This window comes from Protomyctophum bolini (assembly GCF_963924005.1).
Source record: "Protomyctophum bolini genome assembly, chromosome: 22".
NCBI lineage: Eukaryota > Metazoa > Chordata > Actinopteri > Myctophiformes > Myctophidae > Protomyctophum > Protomyctophum bolini.
This window is the reverse complement of record NC_137883.1, coordinates 33,989,183-34,008,666: the sequence shown is the minus strand read 5'-3', so window position 1 is coordinate 34,008,666 and position 19,484 is coordinate 33,989,183. Positions and strand designations below refer to the sequence as shown.

At 43.3% G+C, this 19,484-nt stretch overlaps 1 protein-coding gene across 4 annotated transcripts; it reads right to left on the bottom strand.

Annotated features, from left to right (window-relative positions):
• Positions 1–35: 35 nt before the first annotated feature.
• vsig10 (V-set and immunoglobulin domain containing 10) lies at positions 36–19,141 on the bottom strand. 4 transcript variants are annotated; one of them, XM_080755875.1, is made up of 11 exons: positions 19,134–19,141; positions 18,627–18,669; positions 16,914–17,264; positions 15,811–16,137; positions 13,884–14,186; positions 10,394–10,518; positions 9,198–9,363; positions 7,133–7,264; positions 5,322–5,465; positions 131–476; positions 36–90 (listed from the first exon to the last, which is right to left on the bottom strand). In XM_080755875.1, exons 1-10 carry the CDS (start codon positions 19,137–19,139, stop codon positions 343–345), a joined length of 1,731 nt encoding a protein of 576 aa, XP_080612001.1. In that variant the 5' UTR covers positions 19,140–19,141; the 3' UTR covers positions 36–90; positions 131–342. The 4 variants fall into 4 exon arrangements, with proteins under 4 accessions (XP_080612001.1, XP_080612000.1, XP_080612002.1 ...); XM_080755874.1 differs by lacking the exon at positions 19,134–19,141 and adding an exon at positions 5,893–5,905 and having other exon boundaries at positions 5,322–5,470; positions 7,151–7,264; positions 18,627–18,956; XM_080755876.1 differs by lacking the exon at positions 19,134–19,141 and adding an exon at positions 18,868–18,955.
• Positions 19,142–19,484: the final 343 nt, after the last annotated feature.

Here is a 19,484-nt window from a genome sequence, read left to right as displayed (position 1 = left end):
GATGTTGGTAAAAGACAACACATAGATGTCAACATTTTTAAAACAGGTCATTTTTATGGTCCTAAACATTAGAACACCACATTCAAATATCTGCACACACACACACACACACACACACACACACACACACACACACACACACACACACACACACACACACACACACACACACACTACCAATCATAGCAATAAACTTATAAAAAAACGTATTTTCTTTTAAAAAAAGAAGACGACTTGCAGTAAATTATTATTCTTTACAAACAACTCCCTGCACCAATCCTGTTCACAGTCTCGTAGCAATTAAACGTTATTTGTCTTTAAAAGAAGGTTTTCCACCCGATGCTAAAATATTACAAGATCTATTGATTCCTCCGTGGAGTCGGTATCTTCTTCTGTCCGACTCCACCTCGGTGCAGTGTCTTCTCGTTCTCGCCGCTGTAGGCTCGTCTCAGGAACCGCTGTGTCCTCCATTTCACCTAAAAAACACAAGAGATATTTTATTTTGGACAATAATAAATCATACTTAAACAGGCGTTCCCAAACCTGACACTCAAAGATCAATTTGTACATTATTAACCAATTAAGATCTATTTTCGATTTACAATAGCCAATTTTGCAGCCAATTTTCTTTGAAATAAATGCATGAAATTCTTTAATTTTTGTTAGAAATGTTCTGAAAAAAATAAAACTAAGTAGTAAGGGATATAGAGCACCAAAGTCTGATGTCAATATCGCTAGAGGGCGCTATTCCATGGGTTTGTGTATTATAATCCCCATAGGGGATCTTAGATCGCCTATGGGGCCTCATATAATTTAAGTTTGAAAAATGTTGTAGTATTGTTTTGCAGTCATCAGGATGATATCGCTACGTCATGTTGTAGTATTGTTTTGTAGTCATCAGGATGATATCGCTACGTCATGTTGTAGTATTGTTTTGTAGTCGACAGGATGATATCGCTACGTCATGTTGTAGTATTGTTTTGTAGTCATCAGGATGATATCGCTACGTCATGTTGTAGTATTGTTTTGTAGTCATCAGGATGATATCGCTACGTCATGTTGTAGTATTGTTTTGTAGTCATCAGGATGATATCGTTACGTCATGTTGTAGTATTGTTTTGTAGTCGACAGGATTATATCGCTACGTCATGTTGTAGTATTGTTTTGTAGTCATCAGGATGATATCGCTACGTCATGTTGTAGTATTGTTTTGTAGTCATCAGGATGATATCGTTACGTCATGTTGTAGTATTGTTTTGTAGTCATCAGGATGATATCGTTACGTCATGTTGTAGTATTGTTTTGTAGTCATCAGGATGATATCGCTACGTCATGTTGTAGTATTGTTTTGTAGTCGACAGGATGATATCGCTACGTCATGTTGTAGTATTGTTTTGTAGTCATCAGGATGATATCGTTACATCATGTTGTAGTCATTGTTTTGTAGTCATCAGGATGATATCGCTACGTCATGTTGTAGTATTGTTTTGTAGTCATCAGGATGATATCGTTACGTCATGTTGTAGTATTGTTTTGTAGTCATCAGGATGATATCGCTACGTCATGTTGTAGTATTGTTTTGTAGTCGACAGGATGATATCGTTACGTCATGTTGTAGTATTGTTTTGTAGTCATCAGGATGATATCGTTACGTCATGTTGTAGTATTGTTTTGTAGTCATCAGGATGATATGGTTACGTCATGTTGTAATAATAATAATAATACATTTTATTTATATGGCGCCTTTCAGGTCACTCAAGGTCGCCTAACAAAACAGAAAAGAAATACAGTACAATAAAACAAGTTTAAAATACACACAAAGGCCTGCAGCAGACTTCTACTCAAGGTGGGAGTAGGCTTGTCTGAAAAGGTGAGTTTTGAGGTGGGATTTGAAGGTGGGGAGTGAGTCCATGTTTCGAATGTCGGGGGGAAGGCTGTTCCAAAGGCGAGGGGCAGAGCGGCTGAAAGCTCTACCCCCCATGGTGGACAAACGAGCTGGGGGAACAGTGAGGTTGGTGGAGGAGGCAGACCTAAGTGACCGGCTGGGAGTGTTGATATGGATGAGATCAGACAGGTATGGGGGGGAGAGGTTATGGATGGCATTGAATGTGTTGAGGAGGATCTTGTAATCTATGCGGGATTTGATGGGTAGCCAGTGGAGTTGGTGAAGAACGGGGGTGATGTGGGAGATGGCAGGGGTTTTGGTGATGATGCGGGCTGCAGCGTTCTGGACCAGTTGGATTTTATGGAGGAGTTTGTGGGGGAGACCGAAGAGAAGGGAGTTGCAGTAATCGAGGCGGGAGGTGACCAGAGAAAGGACTAGGATGGCAGTGTTGTTGGGGGTGAGTGAAGGGCGGAGGCGGTTGATGTTGCGGAGGTGAAAGTAGGCGGACCGGATGGTGTTATTGATGTGGGTATGGAAAGATAGGGTGCTGTCGAGGACGACACCCAGACTCTTGACCTGGGGGGAGGGGGAAACCGAGGAGTTATCTATGGTGAGTGTAAAACTGGGCTGCTTGGTGAGTGAGGATTTAGTGCCAATGAGGGTTAACTCGGTTTTATTGCCATTTAGTTTGAGGAGGGATGAGGTGAACCAGTCTTTAATTTCATGAAGACAGGCACAGAGGGAGGGTGGTGGGAGGGTGGAGGTAGGTGTGGAGGAGACATAGAGCTGGGTGTCGTCCGCGTAACAGTGGAAATTGACGTTGTGTTTGCGGAATATTGAGCCAAGTGGGAGGAGGTATATTATAAATAATATGGGGCCAAGGACAGAGCCCTGGGGAACACCAGAGGAGAGGGGAGAGGAGTGGGATATGAAAGATTTTAGCTGAATGAACTGAGTGCGGTCGGAGAGATAGGAGTGGAACCAGTGTAGGGGTGTGTCAGATATGCCAATGGAGGCTAGACGGTCGAGGAGGATGGAGTGTGAGATGGTGTCAAAGGCTGCAGTCATGTCGAGAAGGATGAGAATGGATAACTGTCCAGAGTCGGCTGCTAACAGGAGGTCATTGGTGATTTTTATTAGGGCTGTTTCTGTACTGTGGTGGGGGCGGAAACCGGACTGAAATTGTTCATATAGGTTGTTGTTGGAGAGGTGGGCCTGTAGCTGAGTTGCAACAACCTTTTCCAGGATTTTTGCTAAAAAAGGTAAGTTGGAGATGGGGCGGAGATTACTGAAGTTGTTGGGGTCTAAACCAGGTTTCTTTAATAAGGGTGTAACAGAGGCAGTTTTCAGTGGAGATGGGATGGAACCAGATGTGAGAGAGGAGTGTATGATGGCTGTTATCAGAGGGAGTAAAGAGGGAAGGGAGGCTATAACGAGGGGGGATGGCAGGGGGTCAAGTTGGCAGGTCGTAGGTTTGGAAGTCCGGATGAGTTTGGATAGGTCTGAGGGAGAGGGGAGTTGGAAACAGGAGAGAGGTGCAGAGACTGGGGGATTAGAAACAGAGGGAGGAGGACAACCGGACGTGAGGGGGGCTAGTTGATGGTGAATGGTGGATATTTTGGCGTTGAAGAATGACATTATGGCGTTGCAGTGGTCAGTGGAGTAGAAGTGTGGGGGGAGGGAATCAGGGGGGCGGAGGGAGTTGTTAACCACCGAAAACAGAGCCCGGGTGTTCCCGGCACCGGCAGTGATTTTGTCTGCAAAATATTGGGTTTTGGCTGGTAGTATTGTTTTGTAGTCATCAGGATTATATCGTTACGTCATGTTGTAGTATTGTTTTGTAGTCATCAGGATGATATCGCTACGTCATGTTGTAGTATTGTTTTGTAGTCGACAGGATTATATCGTTACGTCATGTTGTAGTATTGTTTTGTAGTCATCAGGATGATATCGTTACGTCATGTTGTAGTATTGTTTTGTAGTCATCAGGATGATATCGCTACGTCATGTTGTAGTATTGTTTTGTAGTCGACAGGATTATATCGTTACGTCATGTTGTAGTATTGTTTTGTAGTCGACAGGATGATATCGTTACGTCATGTTGTAGTATTTTTTTGTAGTCATCAGGATGATATCGTTACGTCATGTTGTAGTATTGTTTTGTAGTCATCAGGATGATATCGCTACGTCATGTTGTAGTATTGTTTTGTAGTCGACAGGATGATATCGTTACGTCATGTTGTAGTATTGTTTTGTAGTCATCAGGATGATATCGTTACGTCATGTTGTAGTATTGTTTTGTAGTCATCAGGATGATATCGCTACGTCATGTTGTAGTATTGTTTTGTAGTCGACAGGATGATATCGTTACGTCATGTTGTAGTATTGTTTTGTAGTCATCAGGATGATATCGCTACGTCATGTTGTAGTATTGTTTTGTAGTCGACAGGATGATATCGTTACGTCATGTTGTAGTATTGTTTTGTAGTCATCAGGATGATATCGTTACATCATGTTGTAGTATTGTTTTGTAGTCGACAGGATGATATCGTTACGTCATGTTGTAGTATTGTTTTGTAGTCATCAGGATGATATCGTTACGTCATGTTGTAGTATTGTTTTGTAGTCATCAGGATGATATCGTTACGTCATGTTGTAGTATTGTTTTGTAGTCGACAGGATGATATCGCTACGTCATGTTGTAGTATTGTTTTGTAGTCATCAATCATCCGGAACTTCCTTTTCCCTCAAACCGATTTTTCTCAATAAAAGCTGCAGGCTACGAGAGCTTTTATTGTTATTTTTCCGGTTTGAGGGAAAAGGACGTTCCGGATTATTCTTGCTGCCTGATGACTACAAAATTACGTAACGATATCCTCCGCTCCAGACCGGTTCACACAGACCAGGCTTTCCTTCGAGGTGGAAAGCCTGGTGACGCGAAGGTTAAGTTGCAACAGACCGTATCAAATATGAGTGACTGACGTTCGTAAACGATGCAGAGACAACTCCCCGACAATATCGCAGAGACTTGACCACAATTCTTATACGAGACAATGTTAAGATGACCCATAGATAAATGACTTCCGCAAACCGAAGGGATGAGCGAGTCACAGGACTCCCCTATTTATCCCATTCTGGGCGGGCACCCATTTTGGTGTAAGCACTATGTTATGCTTTAGCTATTGAAAAATAGCAGATCTACAAGCTCACAGCGCGCCACCGAGTGGCGCGCTACGAGCTTGTAGGTCTGCTATTTTTGAAAAATCGAAGAGCGACTGACATTTTTAGAATCTGATCTCAGGTCAGAATGGGTTCATCAGACCAGTTGTGTGTCCAGTGGAAACCTCGTATGAATCTGATCTCAGGTCAGAATGGGTTATTCGCAAAATAGTGCCTTACTAGATGCGATGTGGTGCATTCTGGACGTGGTTCTTACTGGTTGGGATGCGGTGTATCTGGACCATAGTCGTGTGGTTTCCATTGGTCAGACTCAGCGGGGGGAGCCGGGGCACCGTGTCGTGAAATATCTCGTCCTCGTCGGACTCCACCAGGCTCAGCACGTCTCCCCTGTCGTCCACCACTTGCCTATAGAAAACACCACATGGTCCCGTTAGCATGATATATGTTTGTCATTTAACTGTACACACTCTGAGTTATAGACCAACAAGGTGCAACCCTCTTATAAACAAGTGTGTAGTGCTTTAATTGGGTCGTCCACTCACTGTTAACAGTTTTTTGAGTTGTGCTTGAAATGTACTGTAATTCTGCAAACTGCAATACTTATCAATCAATCAAGCAATGGTTCCATTTGTACACACTCAGTTAATTAAATGAACACTCAATCGTATACTGTATAATACTGTAGGTGAGCTAGGTGGCTAGAAGGAGGAACGGTCCTTGGTGCAGTAGCACAACTTGCATTGTATGAATGATGTAATTTGGTCCTTCATGGGAGTCATGCATAAAATATTATGTACTGCATTATTAGTTAAATGTGAGGAACTCACCCAAAGATGTTACCTGCAATGGAAATATGAATAACAATAGTTAAATAAAGGTTGCTGGTTGAATTTTAGATTAATACATTTTTTTGCATAACAATGACAAAATAAAAAAAATACACAAAATGAATTAGTACAAGCACTGTAGGAAATTGATTGGGGGGTAAGTCCCTGCGACATACTAGCGTCATGTCCAGGGGGTGTACGTGTACATCAAGCTGCCTCACGCTACAGAAACAGAGGATAGGCTCCTGCCCCCTATGGGCCTCATGGCTACAGAAACAGGAGATAGGCTCCTGCCCTATGGGCCTCATGGTTGGCTCATGGTTGGCATCAAGGGTTGGCTTGGGGGGTGAGTCCCTGCGATATACTAGCGTCATGTCCAGGGGGTGTACTTGTACATCAAGCTGCCTCACGCTACAGAAACAGGAGATAGGCTCCTGCCCCCTATGGGCCTCATGGCTCGGCAAGGCTACTTACTTACTAGTTTTTACTAGAAATTATGAAAAAAGGACCATAAAGTGGCAAGTAACTAATTTCCACAACTTAACTTTGCAGATTATTAATGCAAAACATAACCAATCAGTTAATATTTAACTACCTGGCAGCACATAAAGTAAAATCAGCCACACCTTTACAATTTACAATTTACAATTTAGGCATTTAGCAGACGCTCTTAATCCAGAGCGACTTACATTAAGCAAGAACAAAAAGCATGGGAATACATCACATAAAAACATTTATCATGAAACATGCGTAGCTAAGAAAGTAACAGTGGAATATCTATAATGAAACTATACATATAAGCTATACATCTATACTACTATGCTACACATATGTACTATGACGTGCTATGACTACATACAATGCACTTATGCTGTCTACATAACATGCTATAAGTCTGTATCAAATGCTATCTAAGTCTACAGAATTGCTGCAACAGCTGCAACATCAAAGAGATGAATACACATGAATGCATTACTAATTACAGTCCACTAATAGGATTGTAAAATGGTCATTCTTGAGTACTGTTACTTTGGAACTGTGAGGACATCTTGATGTCGATAACGATGCACTTTGGCCCACATTGCAAGCTCACACACAAGCGATGCGATCAGCTATTTTCGAATAGCCCAATTGTAAAATAGTGCGCAAGTGCAGGTTAATGTATATTTTGTATTAATAATCTGGCAAATTCACTTAGTTTACTTCCCACTAGACTGGAGGTGTGATCGGGTCGAGCCACCCTGACCTTTGACCTTACCCAGGCAAATTCGGTCCCGTCGGTTGTACAGCGTCTTGGCGATGATGACGCCCGCGCCCACAATCACCGCCGCCAGGAAGACTCCGATGATGGCTCCCGAGTACGGTGCGGAAGCTGTGGAGGAGACAGAGATATGAATGAGTGTGTGCACAGACTGCACACGTGTATTGTGTACATAATGAGAGCTGACAGGTTGGTCAACATTCCAGAGAGGGGGGGGTGAGCTGCAACCTGTCCTGTATTGACTGGCTTTGTGTTGCCTGTGATTAGGTTTCTCCTCATTCTAGAGCCCGGCTCCATGCCATATCTTTGGGTCCGATGTCTATCGCGATTTTGGGGAGTCCTAACTAAGCCCCTAACCACACCAAAGGGTCACCATGGAACTCCTTGGGTCCAAACGGTTGCTAGGAGTTGCATAGTGGTGACCCTTCGGTGTGGTTTGGGGCCATTGAATTCCATGCGTTGAACCACTTGGGTTCCCAGGGTGTAAAGGAGCAACTTGGACACTCAGGCATGAAGGAAGCATGAGTTCAAGTCCGTTGCTCTCCCCTTGTGCCCCATATATGGGGACTAGGTTGGTGGAGGGTGTGTAGAGCCCAGGATCACATTAGATAATTGACACAGGGGTGTCAAAAAAAAGAATATATGAAAAGAAATTATGTTCCATAATAGCCAATCTACAAGCTCACAACACACGTTGAAAGCTTGTAGTTCTATTGTTGTAGTCCTATTATGACATGCCCAAATCAGGAACGACGGGGTGAAAGTGGTTAACCCATTCTGAACGGGCACCCATTTTGGTGTTAGCATCATGTTATGCTTTACCTATTGAAAAATAGCAGATCTACAAGCTCATAGCGCGCCACCGAGTGGCGCGCTACGAGCTTGTAGGTCTGCTATTTTTTGAAAAATCGAAGAACGACTGACATTTTTTAGAATCTGATCTCAGGTCAGAATGGGTTCATCAGACCCGTGTGTGTCCGGTGGAAACCTCGTATGAATCTGATCTCAGGTCAGAATGGGTTAAAAACCATCTGCCAATACTAATGTCGGCAAAATAATGGCCAGGCCGAACTATGGCCAGCTAGAGCCTTATGTCAATCACTGACCCTTCTATGAGCAGCTCCGGAAAAGAATCAATGATGTTACTTTGAAACATTCCAAACCTGCTGATGAACTATGCTTCTACTGTCTGTGTCAACGTGTCTCTAATCTGAACAAGACCAACATAACAGAGCATGTTCTGTTGCTGTTGCAAAATGACTGATTGAATGCCGGTGTTAATCCACTGAGTAATAGTTCAGTAAATTGACTCGACTGCTCTGCAAACACAAAACACCTACTCTTTGTAAAAGAGGGTAGAAGTGGTATTTTGGGGGGTGTTTGCAATTGTGTGTCAGAGACCATGGGCTCCATTTTCGTCACCACTAAACCCCTAATTATCCCTAAACTTTTTTGCCTTTTTTTTTTTTTACTATTTTGAAAAACATTTTTGAATAGTTCAACTAGCTAATCTACTTTGACACGTTGTGAGCTTGTAGACTGGCCATTTTAACTATTCAAAAATAGTTAGCAAAATAGTAAAAAAGACAAAACAAGTTTAGCGGTGACGAAAATGGAGCCCCATGTCTGAGAGCTTTCCATCCAAGGCAACAGCCTCACCCACACACGTTGTATCACTCTATACTACTTCACATTTGTTTCGCGCACTTATTAATTAAACACTAGCCCTAAAGCCTTTTTCAGTGCATGACACAGTTGTGCAAGTATTCTAAATATAAATCAGACATAATTCCAACACCAACCTCTAAACGTAGCCTGTAAATGCCTAATCCTAATCCCTGCAGTCTGAACGGCTTCCCAATTGTAAGACTAAAGGCCTATCCATAGTCCAGTTTTAGGTGAAGAGGTGACCACCGAAACGGTGGTTAGTAAGACAACACTGATGCAACACACAACCCAAGTACAGTAACTCACTCTTAACGGTCAGGTAGACCTCCAGCTCGCGGACAGTTAGGGTTAGGGTTAGGGTTAGTTAGTAACTCACTCTTAACGGTCAGGTAGACCTCCAGCTCGCGGACCGCCAGTGGGTTTTCGCTGCGGCAGAAGTAGAGACCCTCGTCTTCCTTGGTGACGTTGACGATGGTCAGCGTGAGGGCGGGACCCTCCACGGACCCTCCAAGGATGTACTTGGACCCGGGAACGATGGCTTCCTGATTGATTGTTTTCGGATAAATCGTGGGTTATTATTTGTGGCATTATCATTCATAAGTGTGATGTGTTGGAAAATGAATAGCTGAAATTATTGTAGACATTTATTATCGTATTTTTTGCCATTAGATATTTGAAACCATTTTTCTATTTGCCATTTCGTCTATTTTAGCCATTAACTATTTTTGAAACTTTTTTTCTATTAGCTATTTCAGCAAATTTTTAAACCTTTTTGCTATTCGCTATTATTTTAAGTATACAATTATTAAATAAATTACCTGTTTTGGCCATAGTAGCCTACAGTATGCAGCCCTAAAGTCACAACAACTGAACATTTGTTCAGAGATTGTTGGACAACCACTTTATAGAACTTTATACATCCACGTATGATAACAGCATCCTAAGGTTAGCGAGGAATATCACCTCTAATACTAAGCATGTGTTGTATGGAGAATATACTGTAGGCTGCTGCCTTCAGGAAGGAGATATGGTGTATACCAGCATACAATAAGGTCAGACTAAAGAGGTCCTTTGTCCACCAGTCGACTTTGAGGCTTAATCAGGAGGGTAATCTAAGCGGTGGATATTGCTCTTGTCTTCATGTCTTTATGTACCGGTATGTAAATTGTCTTGTTCTTTGTGTATATGTCAAATGTGTGTATATGTGTTCTGCATACGTGGCTGCTGGGTGGCAAGACAGATTTCAGTACTGTGAACTGACAATAAAGTACTATATCATATATCATATATCATTTTCCAAAGCCTAAAAAGGCAAACATAAATGTGATGATGATGGCGACAGCCCTATACCTGCCGGGCGGTCTTCAACCAGGTGATGTTGGCAGGGGGGCGCGACTGTTCCTCGGTGCAGGTGAGGGTCTTACCTGTCGGGCGGTCTTAAACCAGGTGATGTTGGCAGGGGGGCGCGAGTGTTGCTCGGTGCAGGTGAGGGTCTTACCTGTCGGGCGGTCTTAAACCAGGTGATGTTGGCAGGGGGGCGCGAGTGTTGCTCGGTGCAGGTGAGGGTCTTACCTGTCGGGCGGTCTTAAACCAGGTGATGTTGGCAGGGGGGCGCGAGTGCTCCTCGGTGCAGGTGAGGGTCTTGTTGGTTCCCTCCAGCGCCGTGACCATCGGCTGTCCTTCGGGGAACGGGGGCTCTGGGAGGGAACACACATCGGCCTGCGTTCAGTCTTTGCACAAATCATTGCTTTCCTCTGTACAGGACAGGTACAGCCTGGGACTCATTTGAATGAATAAACCATTGTCTTAGAGAGAGAATGTATTTCAACCCATTTAGACCTGACACGAGATTCTACTAATGTCTTCTAAAACATGACAGTTTTATGAAAAACCTTATGTTTCTATTTCAGTGATTCTCAAACTGTTTCATGTCAAGGAGCCTCAGGGATTATCTGTAATTGGCCGCCGACCCCCATCTGAATATGTTGTTCCAGGGACCCCCATCTGAATATGTTGTTCCAGGGACCCCCCATCTGAATATGTTGTTCCAGGGACCCCCCATCTGAATGTGTTGTTCCAGGGACCCCCATCTGAATATGTTGTTCCAGGGACCCCCATCTGAATATGTTGTTCCAGGGACCCCCATCTGAATGTGTTGTTCCAGGGACCCCCCATCTGAATGTGTTGTTCCAGGGACCCCCATCTGAATATGTTGTTCCAGGGACCCCCATCTGAATGTGTTGTTCCAGGGACCCCCCCATCTGAATATGTTGTTCCAGGGACCCCCATCTGAATATGTTGTTCCAGGGACCCCCATCTGAATGTGTTGTTCCAGGGACCCCCAGAAGCAAAGATTTGAGTTTAAAACGTTCACTGTGAAAGAATATATATTCAAAGATTTGTGCCACATTTTCACGATTTTTCAAAAATAGCAGATCTACAAGCTCGTAGCGCGGCACTCGGTGCCGCACTATGAGCTTGTAGATCTGCTATTTTTCAATAGCTAAAGTATAACATAATGCTTAAAACACCAATAGCTAAAGTATAACATAATGCTTAAAACACCAAAAGGGGTTCCCGCCCAGGTTAATACAATATAACCAAATGCGCCTACAGACACTACACCTACACTTCCTTTGAAGAATCAGGAATAGGACGGCATGCCATATTGGAGAACTACAGATTGCCACAATCTTTATTGTAGTTCTTCTTCGGACAGCGTTGCAATTACCTCCTTCCGTCAGGAGAGAGAGACAACGCACACGATTGTTTTATAACGTTAAGAAAGCCATTGCTTTCATTAGGAGTTACTGTGTGATCATTTGGGGAATGTCGTTGTTTATTTTTGCAGAGCGAGGTGATACATGTTGGACTTGTATCACTAGACAACTTGTATCACTAGACTAGACATGTTGGGAGAATCACAAGACAACAGATAGTGAGGAAAAAAGCAGATATAGCTCCTCTCCTTCATAACCATGTCTTGTGACGTTAAAACCCACAGCACTGAATGACTCACTCACTCCAAACGCTCCCATCAAGCCAAAAACGTTGACTTGTTTTGGCGTGGGACCAAATGTGTGTCCAATGGCCAACCTTTTCCGTGTACACTGGCGCTACAATACCGCCATCAACTCCGGCCGGTTGTGTACACAGCTTGATGTAACTATGGGTTAGAGCGGACCCTGATCAAAGCCTCCAGTTACAGTAGGCCTTCCATACAGTAACAAACACACAGTGGAAGCCTCTTGACAGGAGATAAATCAATGACATTGGCTGCCGTTTTTTGTTCGGATACGGATTACATGAAACCTGTACGCCTCATAGAATCCTCATTTGCAAAACATATCAACAGTTTAACTAATCACTCAATTAGGACTGCAACTATAATCAAATATGTTCTTAGCAATTGTGTGACATGTTAGCAATTGTGTGACATGTTGATTATACGGTTTAATAGAATAATCAAGATGCATGTTAACAAATCAATGCCAAAAAAGGTGATCTTTTATAAATCAACTGAATCAAATAGTACGATTAACCACTTTTAGACGTTGTTGTACAACGGTGTCACGCAAAGATAGTGAATATAGCCGATCTATCTACAAGTTCACAATGCATCGCACATTGTGAGTCTGTAGATCTGCTGTTTTCGCTATCGTACGGCATACTATGGCACGCCGTTTCTCATCATTTTGGACCGTGGGCTATAGCCCATATCGTACGGCATACTATGGCACGCCGTTTTTCATCATTTTTGAAGATTTGAAAAAAATGAAAAAATGAAAAAAACGATGGGTTATAGCCCATGTTTTTTGAAATTTTGAAAAAAAAAGTTAGCCTCGTTTCTCATCATTTTGGACCGTGGGCTATAGCCCATATCGTACGGCATACTATGGCACGCCGTTTTTCATCATTTTTGAGGATTTGAAAAAAATGAAAAAAATGAAAAAAACGATGGGTTATAGCCCATGTTTTTTGAAATTTTGAAAAAAAAAGTTAGCCTCGTTTCTCATCATTTTGGACCGTGGGCTATAGCCCATATCGTACGGCATACTATGGCACGCCGTTTTTCATCGTTTTTGAGGATTTGAAAAAAATGAAAAAATGAAAAAAACGATGGGTTATAGCCCATGTTTTTTGAAATTTTGAAAAAAAAAGTTAGCCTCGTTTCTCATCATTTTGGACCGTGGGCTATAGCCCATATCGTACGGCATACTATGGCACGCCGTTTTTCATCGTTTTTGAGGATTTGAAAAAAATGAAAAAATGAAAAAAACGATGGGTTATAGCCCATGTTTTTTGAAATTTTGAAAAAAAAAGTTAGCCTCGTTTCTCATCATTTTGGACCGTGGGCTATAGCCCATATCGTACGGCATACTATGTAACGCCGTTTTTCATCGTTTTTGAGGATTTGAAAAAAATGAAAAAATGAAAAAAACGATGGGTTATAGCCCATGTTTTTTGAAATTTTGAAAAAAAAAGTTAGCCTCGTTTCTCATCATTTTGGACCGTGGGCTATAGCCCATATCGTACGGCATACTATGGCACGCCGTTTTTCATCGTTTTTGAGGATTTGAAAAAAATGAAAAAATGAAAAAAACGATGGGTTATAGCCCATGTTTTTTGAAATTTTGAAAAAAAATGTTAGCCTCGTTTCTCATCATTTTGGACCATGGGCTATAGCCCATAATATTACACGACACGACAGTGTGCTGGAAAAGGGGTCAAAGAGACTCAGTGGAAGTCTCAGGTGGTCTCAGGTGGTCTCAGGTGGTCAGCGGAAAGTACATGAATCATTCAACACATCTTCGTTCTGTACTGGTCACGGGACATGTTTCTGAAGGCATGACAACTAGGGCTGTGAATCTTTGTGTTTTAATATATTTTTTATAGCTTTTTCAGGGCTGTGAATCTTTGTGTTTTAATATTTTTTTTTTAGCTTTTAATTATTTTTTTAGCTTTCTTTTAATTATTGGGGTCACGATTTGATTCAACTTATACTCAACTTATACTTATATTCTAAAAATTCTAAAGCATCTTCTAGGTCCATCATGCTTACCGAGGACAAACCCACAGCTGTTCTGGTGCTCCGGGTTGAGCGCCGGGTGTTCCGCCTCGCACTTCAGCGCCATCCCGTCGAACAGCTCGGTTCTGTTGAGCACCAGCGCCACGCTGGCATTCTGCTCCGAGACGTAGAGATGGCCGTCCAGGCCCGGCCCGCGGCGGCCGGACTGGTCCCGGTGGTTCTCCCCCCAGCGCAGCGTGGGCGCCGGGTACGCCCCCAGCCAGCTGCAGGTGAAGTGGACGAGGGCCGGGTCCTCTTCCAGCTTCCACACGCACAAGGGGTGCCTTTCTGGGGCATCTGGGGGGGTAATAGGGGCATTTGAGTTAGGGTTTCTGGGGTATCTGAGGGGTATATAGGGGCATTTGTTTTGATTGTTTTGAGTGATTTTCATGATGGAAAAAAAGCAGTGGTGGTTTAGTTATCAAACATTTTCATTCATTTCAAAGAATGTTGTAGATCAGCTATTTTCGAACAGCCGTAGAATAACCCATTCAGAACGGGAACCCCTTTAAAAACATTTTGTTACTACTATAGCTATTGAATAGCTCAAATCTTTGCCTCTGGGAGGGTCTCTGGAACAATATATTTTCAGATGGGGGTCGGCGGCCAAATACAGATAATTCTGGGGCTCCTTGACATGAAATAGTTTGAGAACCACTGATATAGAAACATGGGGTTTTTCAGAAACCTGTCATGATTTAGAAGACATTTTGTAGAATGGGCCTCAGGTCTAAATGGGGACCCCCTGGAGCGCCCTCAAGGACCCGTGGGGACCCCCTGGAACCCACTTAGAGAACCACTTGGCGTGAAGCATATTGTTGCTGTCTGGGCGAAACGTGATATGTCCAAAACCTGTTGGATGGAACAAAGAACCTGTGTTCCTTCCAACTGGTTTCAATGCAGTTATCATTGAGTCAAAAGCTTTGTGTTAATACTTTTCATTGGTTAAATATTTATAAAAGCCAGACAGACAGACTATACTTTCAATCTGGCATTCCTAAGCGTGGGTACATTGTTATTGGGCAAAGGTTTGTGAAATGTTTCTACTCACAACCCGACTGAACTAATTGTAAGCATGTAGATTTGGGTTTTTCAGCTACTTTAGTATGAACTAACTACCGTACTAGTACTAATTAAGGCATTCATTTCTGAAGGAACAAACATGAATAGGTTTGGACACAAATGGACAGGAGTTCAAACTGTGACCTGCCTGTTTGATGTCAATTGATGAAACACGATACGGCATTGCTTGACCATCTGACCCACGGTTTGGTCAAATGTTAGGAAAATTAGAAGGAGAATCTAAGTATGTGTGTGTGTGTGTGTGTGTGTGTGTGTGTGTGTGTGTGTGTGTGTGTGTGTGTGTGTGTGTGTGTGTGTGTGTGTGTGTGTGTGTGTGTGTGTGTGTGTGTGTGTGTGTGTGTGTGTGTGTGTGTCGGGGGGGGGGGGGGCTAGATGGCAGACAAAAGAAGAATACAAAAAATAATTTAGGAAGTCAATCCATCATATCAGATTAAAGTGTCCACAGCCCCATCCTGGGGATGAAGATAACATTGATTCTCTTCACTAAGTTGCTCTCAGAACGGAGACCATACACACATTACACAAACAAACCTGTATGCAATTGTTCTGCTTGTGCTTGTGTGTGTGTTACGTCATGAAAGCAAAGTTCAAAGTTCAAATTCTTTAAATCTCTATTGTTAGCCTACTTACATACACTACTAGAAAACCCCAAATCCGTACATATTACACTACTACGGTTTTGACCTCAATCGAACTTCGCAACGTTCGTTCGCCACGGCAACTCGCTCGGTTTAGCTCGTTTAGCTAGACATTTTGTGCAATCCTGATAATTCTGTGCTGCTCTTCTATGAATTGTATCATGAATATATAAAATAAATCAAATTTAAAAAACACCTACAGTAGACCAGCAGCTGGGCGCTCCAGGAGGCGTTCGTCCCCGAGAGGCTGTTCCGGGCGGTGCAGCGGTACTCCCCCTGGTGCTCCGGCTGGACGTCTTCTATCCTGAACTCCAGCGAGGAGAAGGACCTCCCCGCGGCGGCCATGTTGTCCGTGGCCAGGGAGTCGTTGCTGGACGAGGCTCCCCTGAAGCTCCACGCCAGGCTGGGAGCGGGCCGCGAGGCGGCCGAGCAGCTGAAGGACACGGTGGCGCCTCGCTGGACGAACAGCGTCCCGTTGGCCAAGGACGTGGCGGGACCCATCGATGCCGATATGTTCGATGGACCGCCTGGGAAAGAAATTAAATAATGCAAAGACTTATTACTGTATCGATTCGACGCGTTAGGTCTTCACATACACAGGTGGTGGAAAAAGTACTCACATTTTCTTTACTTAACCCATTTAGACCTGAGGCCGATTCTTATTTTTTTTTTATATTTTTTTATCCTACGATTTTGTAACCCATTTTTTCACCCCTGTGTCAATTATCTAATGTGATCCTGGGCTCTACACACCCTCCGCCAACCTGGGGAGAGCAACGGACTTGAACTCATGCTTCCTTCATGCCTGAGTGTCCAAGTTGTCCTGAGGCCGATTCTAAAATTAACAGTTTTCTGAAAAACGTAGGCTTTCTTTTCCTGAAAAGTTCCTGAAAAATGTGAAAATGTAATCAGCTCCAGCTCCAGCTCATCTCTCTACTCATACCTGTAGCTACAGTCATACAGTATTCTGTGACATCATACCTGTAGCTACAGTCATATAGTATTCTGTGACATCATACCTGTCGCTACAGTCATACAGTATGCTGCGACGCCCGCTGAACTCACCACCCTGGGATCAATGAAGGCTTATCTATCTCTATGTCGCTATGCATGAGCCACACGCCAGTTATGTTAATCCCGAAGAACCAGTTTCTGCAGAAACTCGCAGTGGTGCCCGGCATTTACTGGTCATGTTGGTACACCACAAAAAAAGACACCCATCATATCATATCCCTGTAAGCTTGTGGGGGACAGCGTACAAAAGAAAACATCCTGTGGCCAAAAACAGCCTATAAATACTCACTGACTACTCGAACGTGGACCGGTGTTTGCGCGGTGGCAGTGCGGTTGTCGAGCGATGCGTTGCAGAGGTACGTGCCCTCGTCAGCCACGCTGAGCCCGTGGAGGGTTAGCGTGCCGTTGTCCATATCTGTGGTGTGGTGGTGGCGGTGGTGGCGGTGGGGTCCGGGTGGCGGCGGTGAGGGCTCGGGGGCAGCGGTCGCAGCAGAGCCGTCATCTATTTTCGGGAGTTCTCGTCCGTCTTTGGTCCATCGCATCGTGGTGTAGACCGGCGATCCATCGCCGTCGGAACACCGAAGCAGAAGGTCTTCTCCCAGACCTCCATAGACGGTTCTGTTGGAGCTTTGACCTGAGACTGTAGAGAGCACAATATCACCTTGTTTTAAATCATTATTCAGCATGTTTGTACAGTAGTAGTACAAACCTCCCGCTTCACCTCCCAATGTATGGATGAATGAACCATTGTAAAGCGCTTTGAGCACTAAAAATGCAATTCATTATTAGTATTAGTCTGTATATAAATACTAACAACAATAATTATAATTTAAAAACAGACTCTACTGCAGTGGTTCCCAAAGTGGTGTCCGGGGACCCCCAGGGGTCCTTGAGGAAGTTCCAGGGGGTCCCCAGCTAAATGATAGTTAGTAACCAAATGGACCCCTATGGGTCTGTAACTGAGAGTGTTAACCAACACTTTCAGAGTTAAACGAACAGTGATTTTACAATATAAATTGGGGACCGTCCCAGATATAGAAATGCCATTGAATGGGGGGGTCCGTAGACTCATTCAGGTCAAACTGGGGGTCCTTGAAATTAAACAGGTTGAGAATCACTGCTATAGAGCCGTAAAAAAAAATCTTCTCTTATGGGGGTCCCTGGTATATCTCTTCAAATGGAGGGCCCCTGTGGGCTAATTAGTGTCCTTGACGTGAAAAAGTTTGGGAACCACTGGTCTACTGTACATGTTGAAGAAAATCTGCAGTGCAGAGTAAAAACATTGACAAACATTGCATACATGAATACTAATAAGACACAATGACATATAGCCTACACTACAGAACCCCAGCAGTCGCACCCCCAACACGCAACTTAAATAAATTAATACAATTTAAAAACGCATAATTTGATTGATTGATTGAAGTATAACAGATTACAGTAGCTACATTTCAAGCACAACTCAATACAAAAAACTGTGAACTGTGAGTGGACGACACCATAAAGCATTGTTTACAAGAGGGCCCACCATTTTCAATTCATCATAATGAAAACACAAGGCTATAGTTATAGGTTAGTATCACTGCAGATATAAGCAAATGTTTAGCTAAGAAGGGACGGACGGTTTATAGAATATAGTCCTTTTTAAAGTGAGAAAGGGATTTTTTTTTGTTTGTTTACATTGTCAAAAATAACTCTGTAACAACTCTGTAAATTGATTGATTGAAGTATTTAACTATGTATTAACAATTTGCAGAATTACAGTACATTTCAAGCACAACTCAATACAAAGAACTGTTATTAACTGTGAGTGGACGACCCAATATATAATATAAAGCACTATACACTTGTTTACAGGAGGGTCGGTCCACCATTGTTCAATTCATCATAACATTTAGAGACATGATACAAATATACACTAATAGATTAGTTATTTTTGGACAGACCGACGGTCTGTTTGTCTATAATATAACTTATAAGCGCACTGTCTGTCTGCACTCACCTGCCGCCCGCAGCAGCTGTAGAAACACAGCGATCATGACAACCTTCATGATCAAAATATAATGACCAACAACACAGACTGTCAGTCTCACAACGCTAACAACAACAACAACATGAACAAAAGGCTGCGTTTCCCCAAACCAGTCCGACTAGTCTGGCCGTGATAATAACACTTGATCCACAGATGAACTCCACACATTTAGACACTTAAGATAATAGTTAGCCCATTGTTGTAATAATACACCTTTTAAAGTTACAAGAAAACTAGGTTATATCCACACGAATTCGACCGATAGCTGCTGGTTAACTTAATAGTCATCTTCTCTCCCATTGCATAGTAGGCTACCAGATTTCTCACACACACCTATAGACACACACACACACACGCACGCACGCACGCACGCACGCACACACGCACACACACACACACACACACACACACACACACACACACACACACACACACACACACACACACACACACACACACACACACGCACACACACACCTGCATTGTTTACGAAAGCAGCACGTAGTTCATCCGGAAACTCTAGAGATGATAAACCACACCCTGAGTCCACCTTGTTAAAGGTACAGTACTTACAGTACTCTAAGGTACAGTAACAGTAGGACTTTCTGCAAACATGTCGTACACACGCACGCACGCACACAACAAAAGTACACTCCCTCAATGTGACGTCACCTTAGGACATGGACCGTCCATTTAGTGCAGTGGGGTCCCCCAGGGGTCCTTGAGGGAGTTCCCAGGGGTCCCCAGCTAAATGATAGTTTGGAAACTGTCATTATAGAGGAACCCTCCGCCACTGGTTCCATTTGTACATTCGCAGAGTAAAAACTA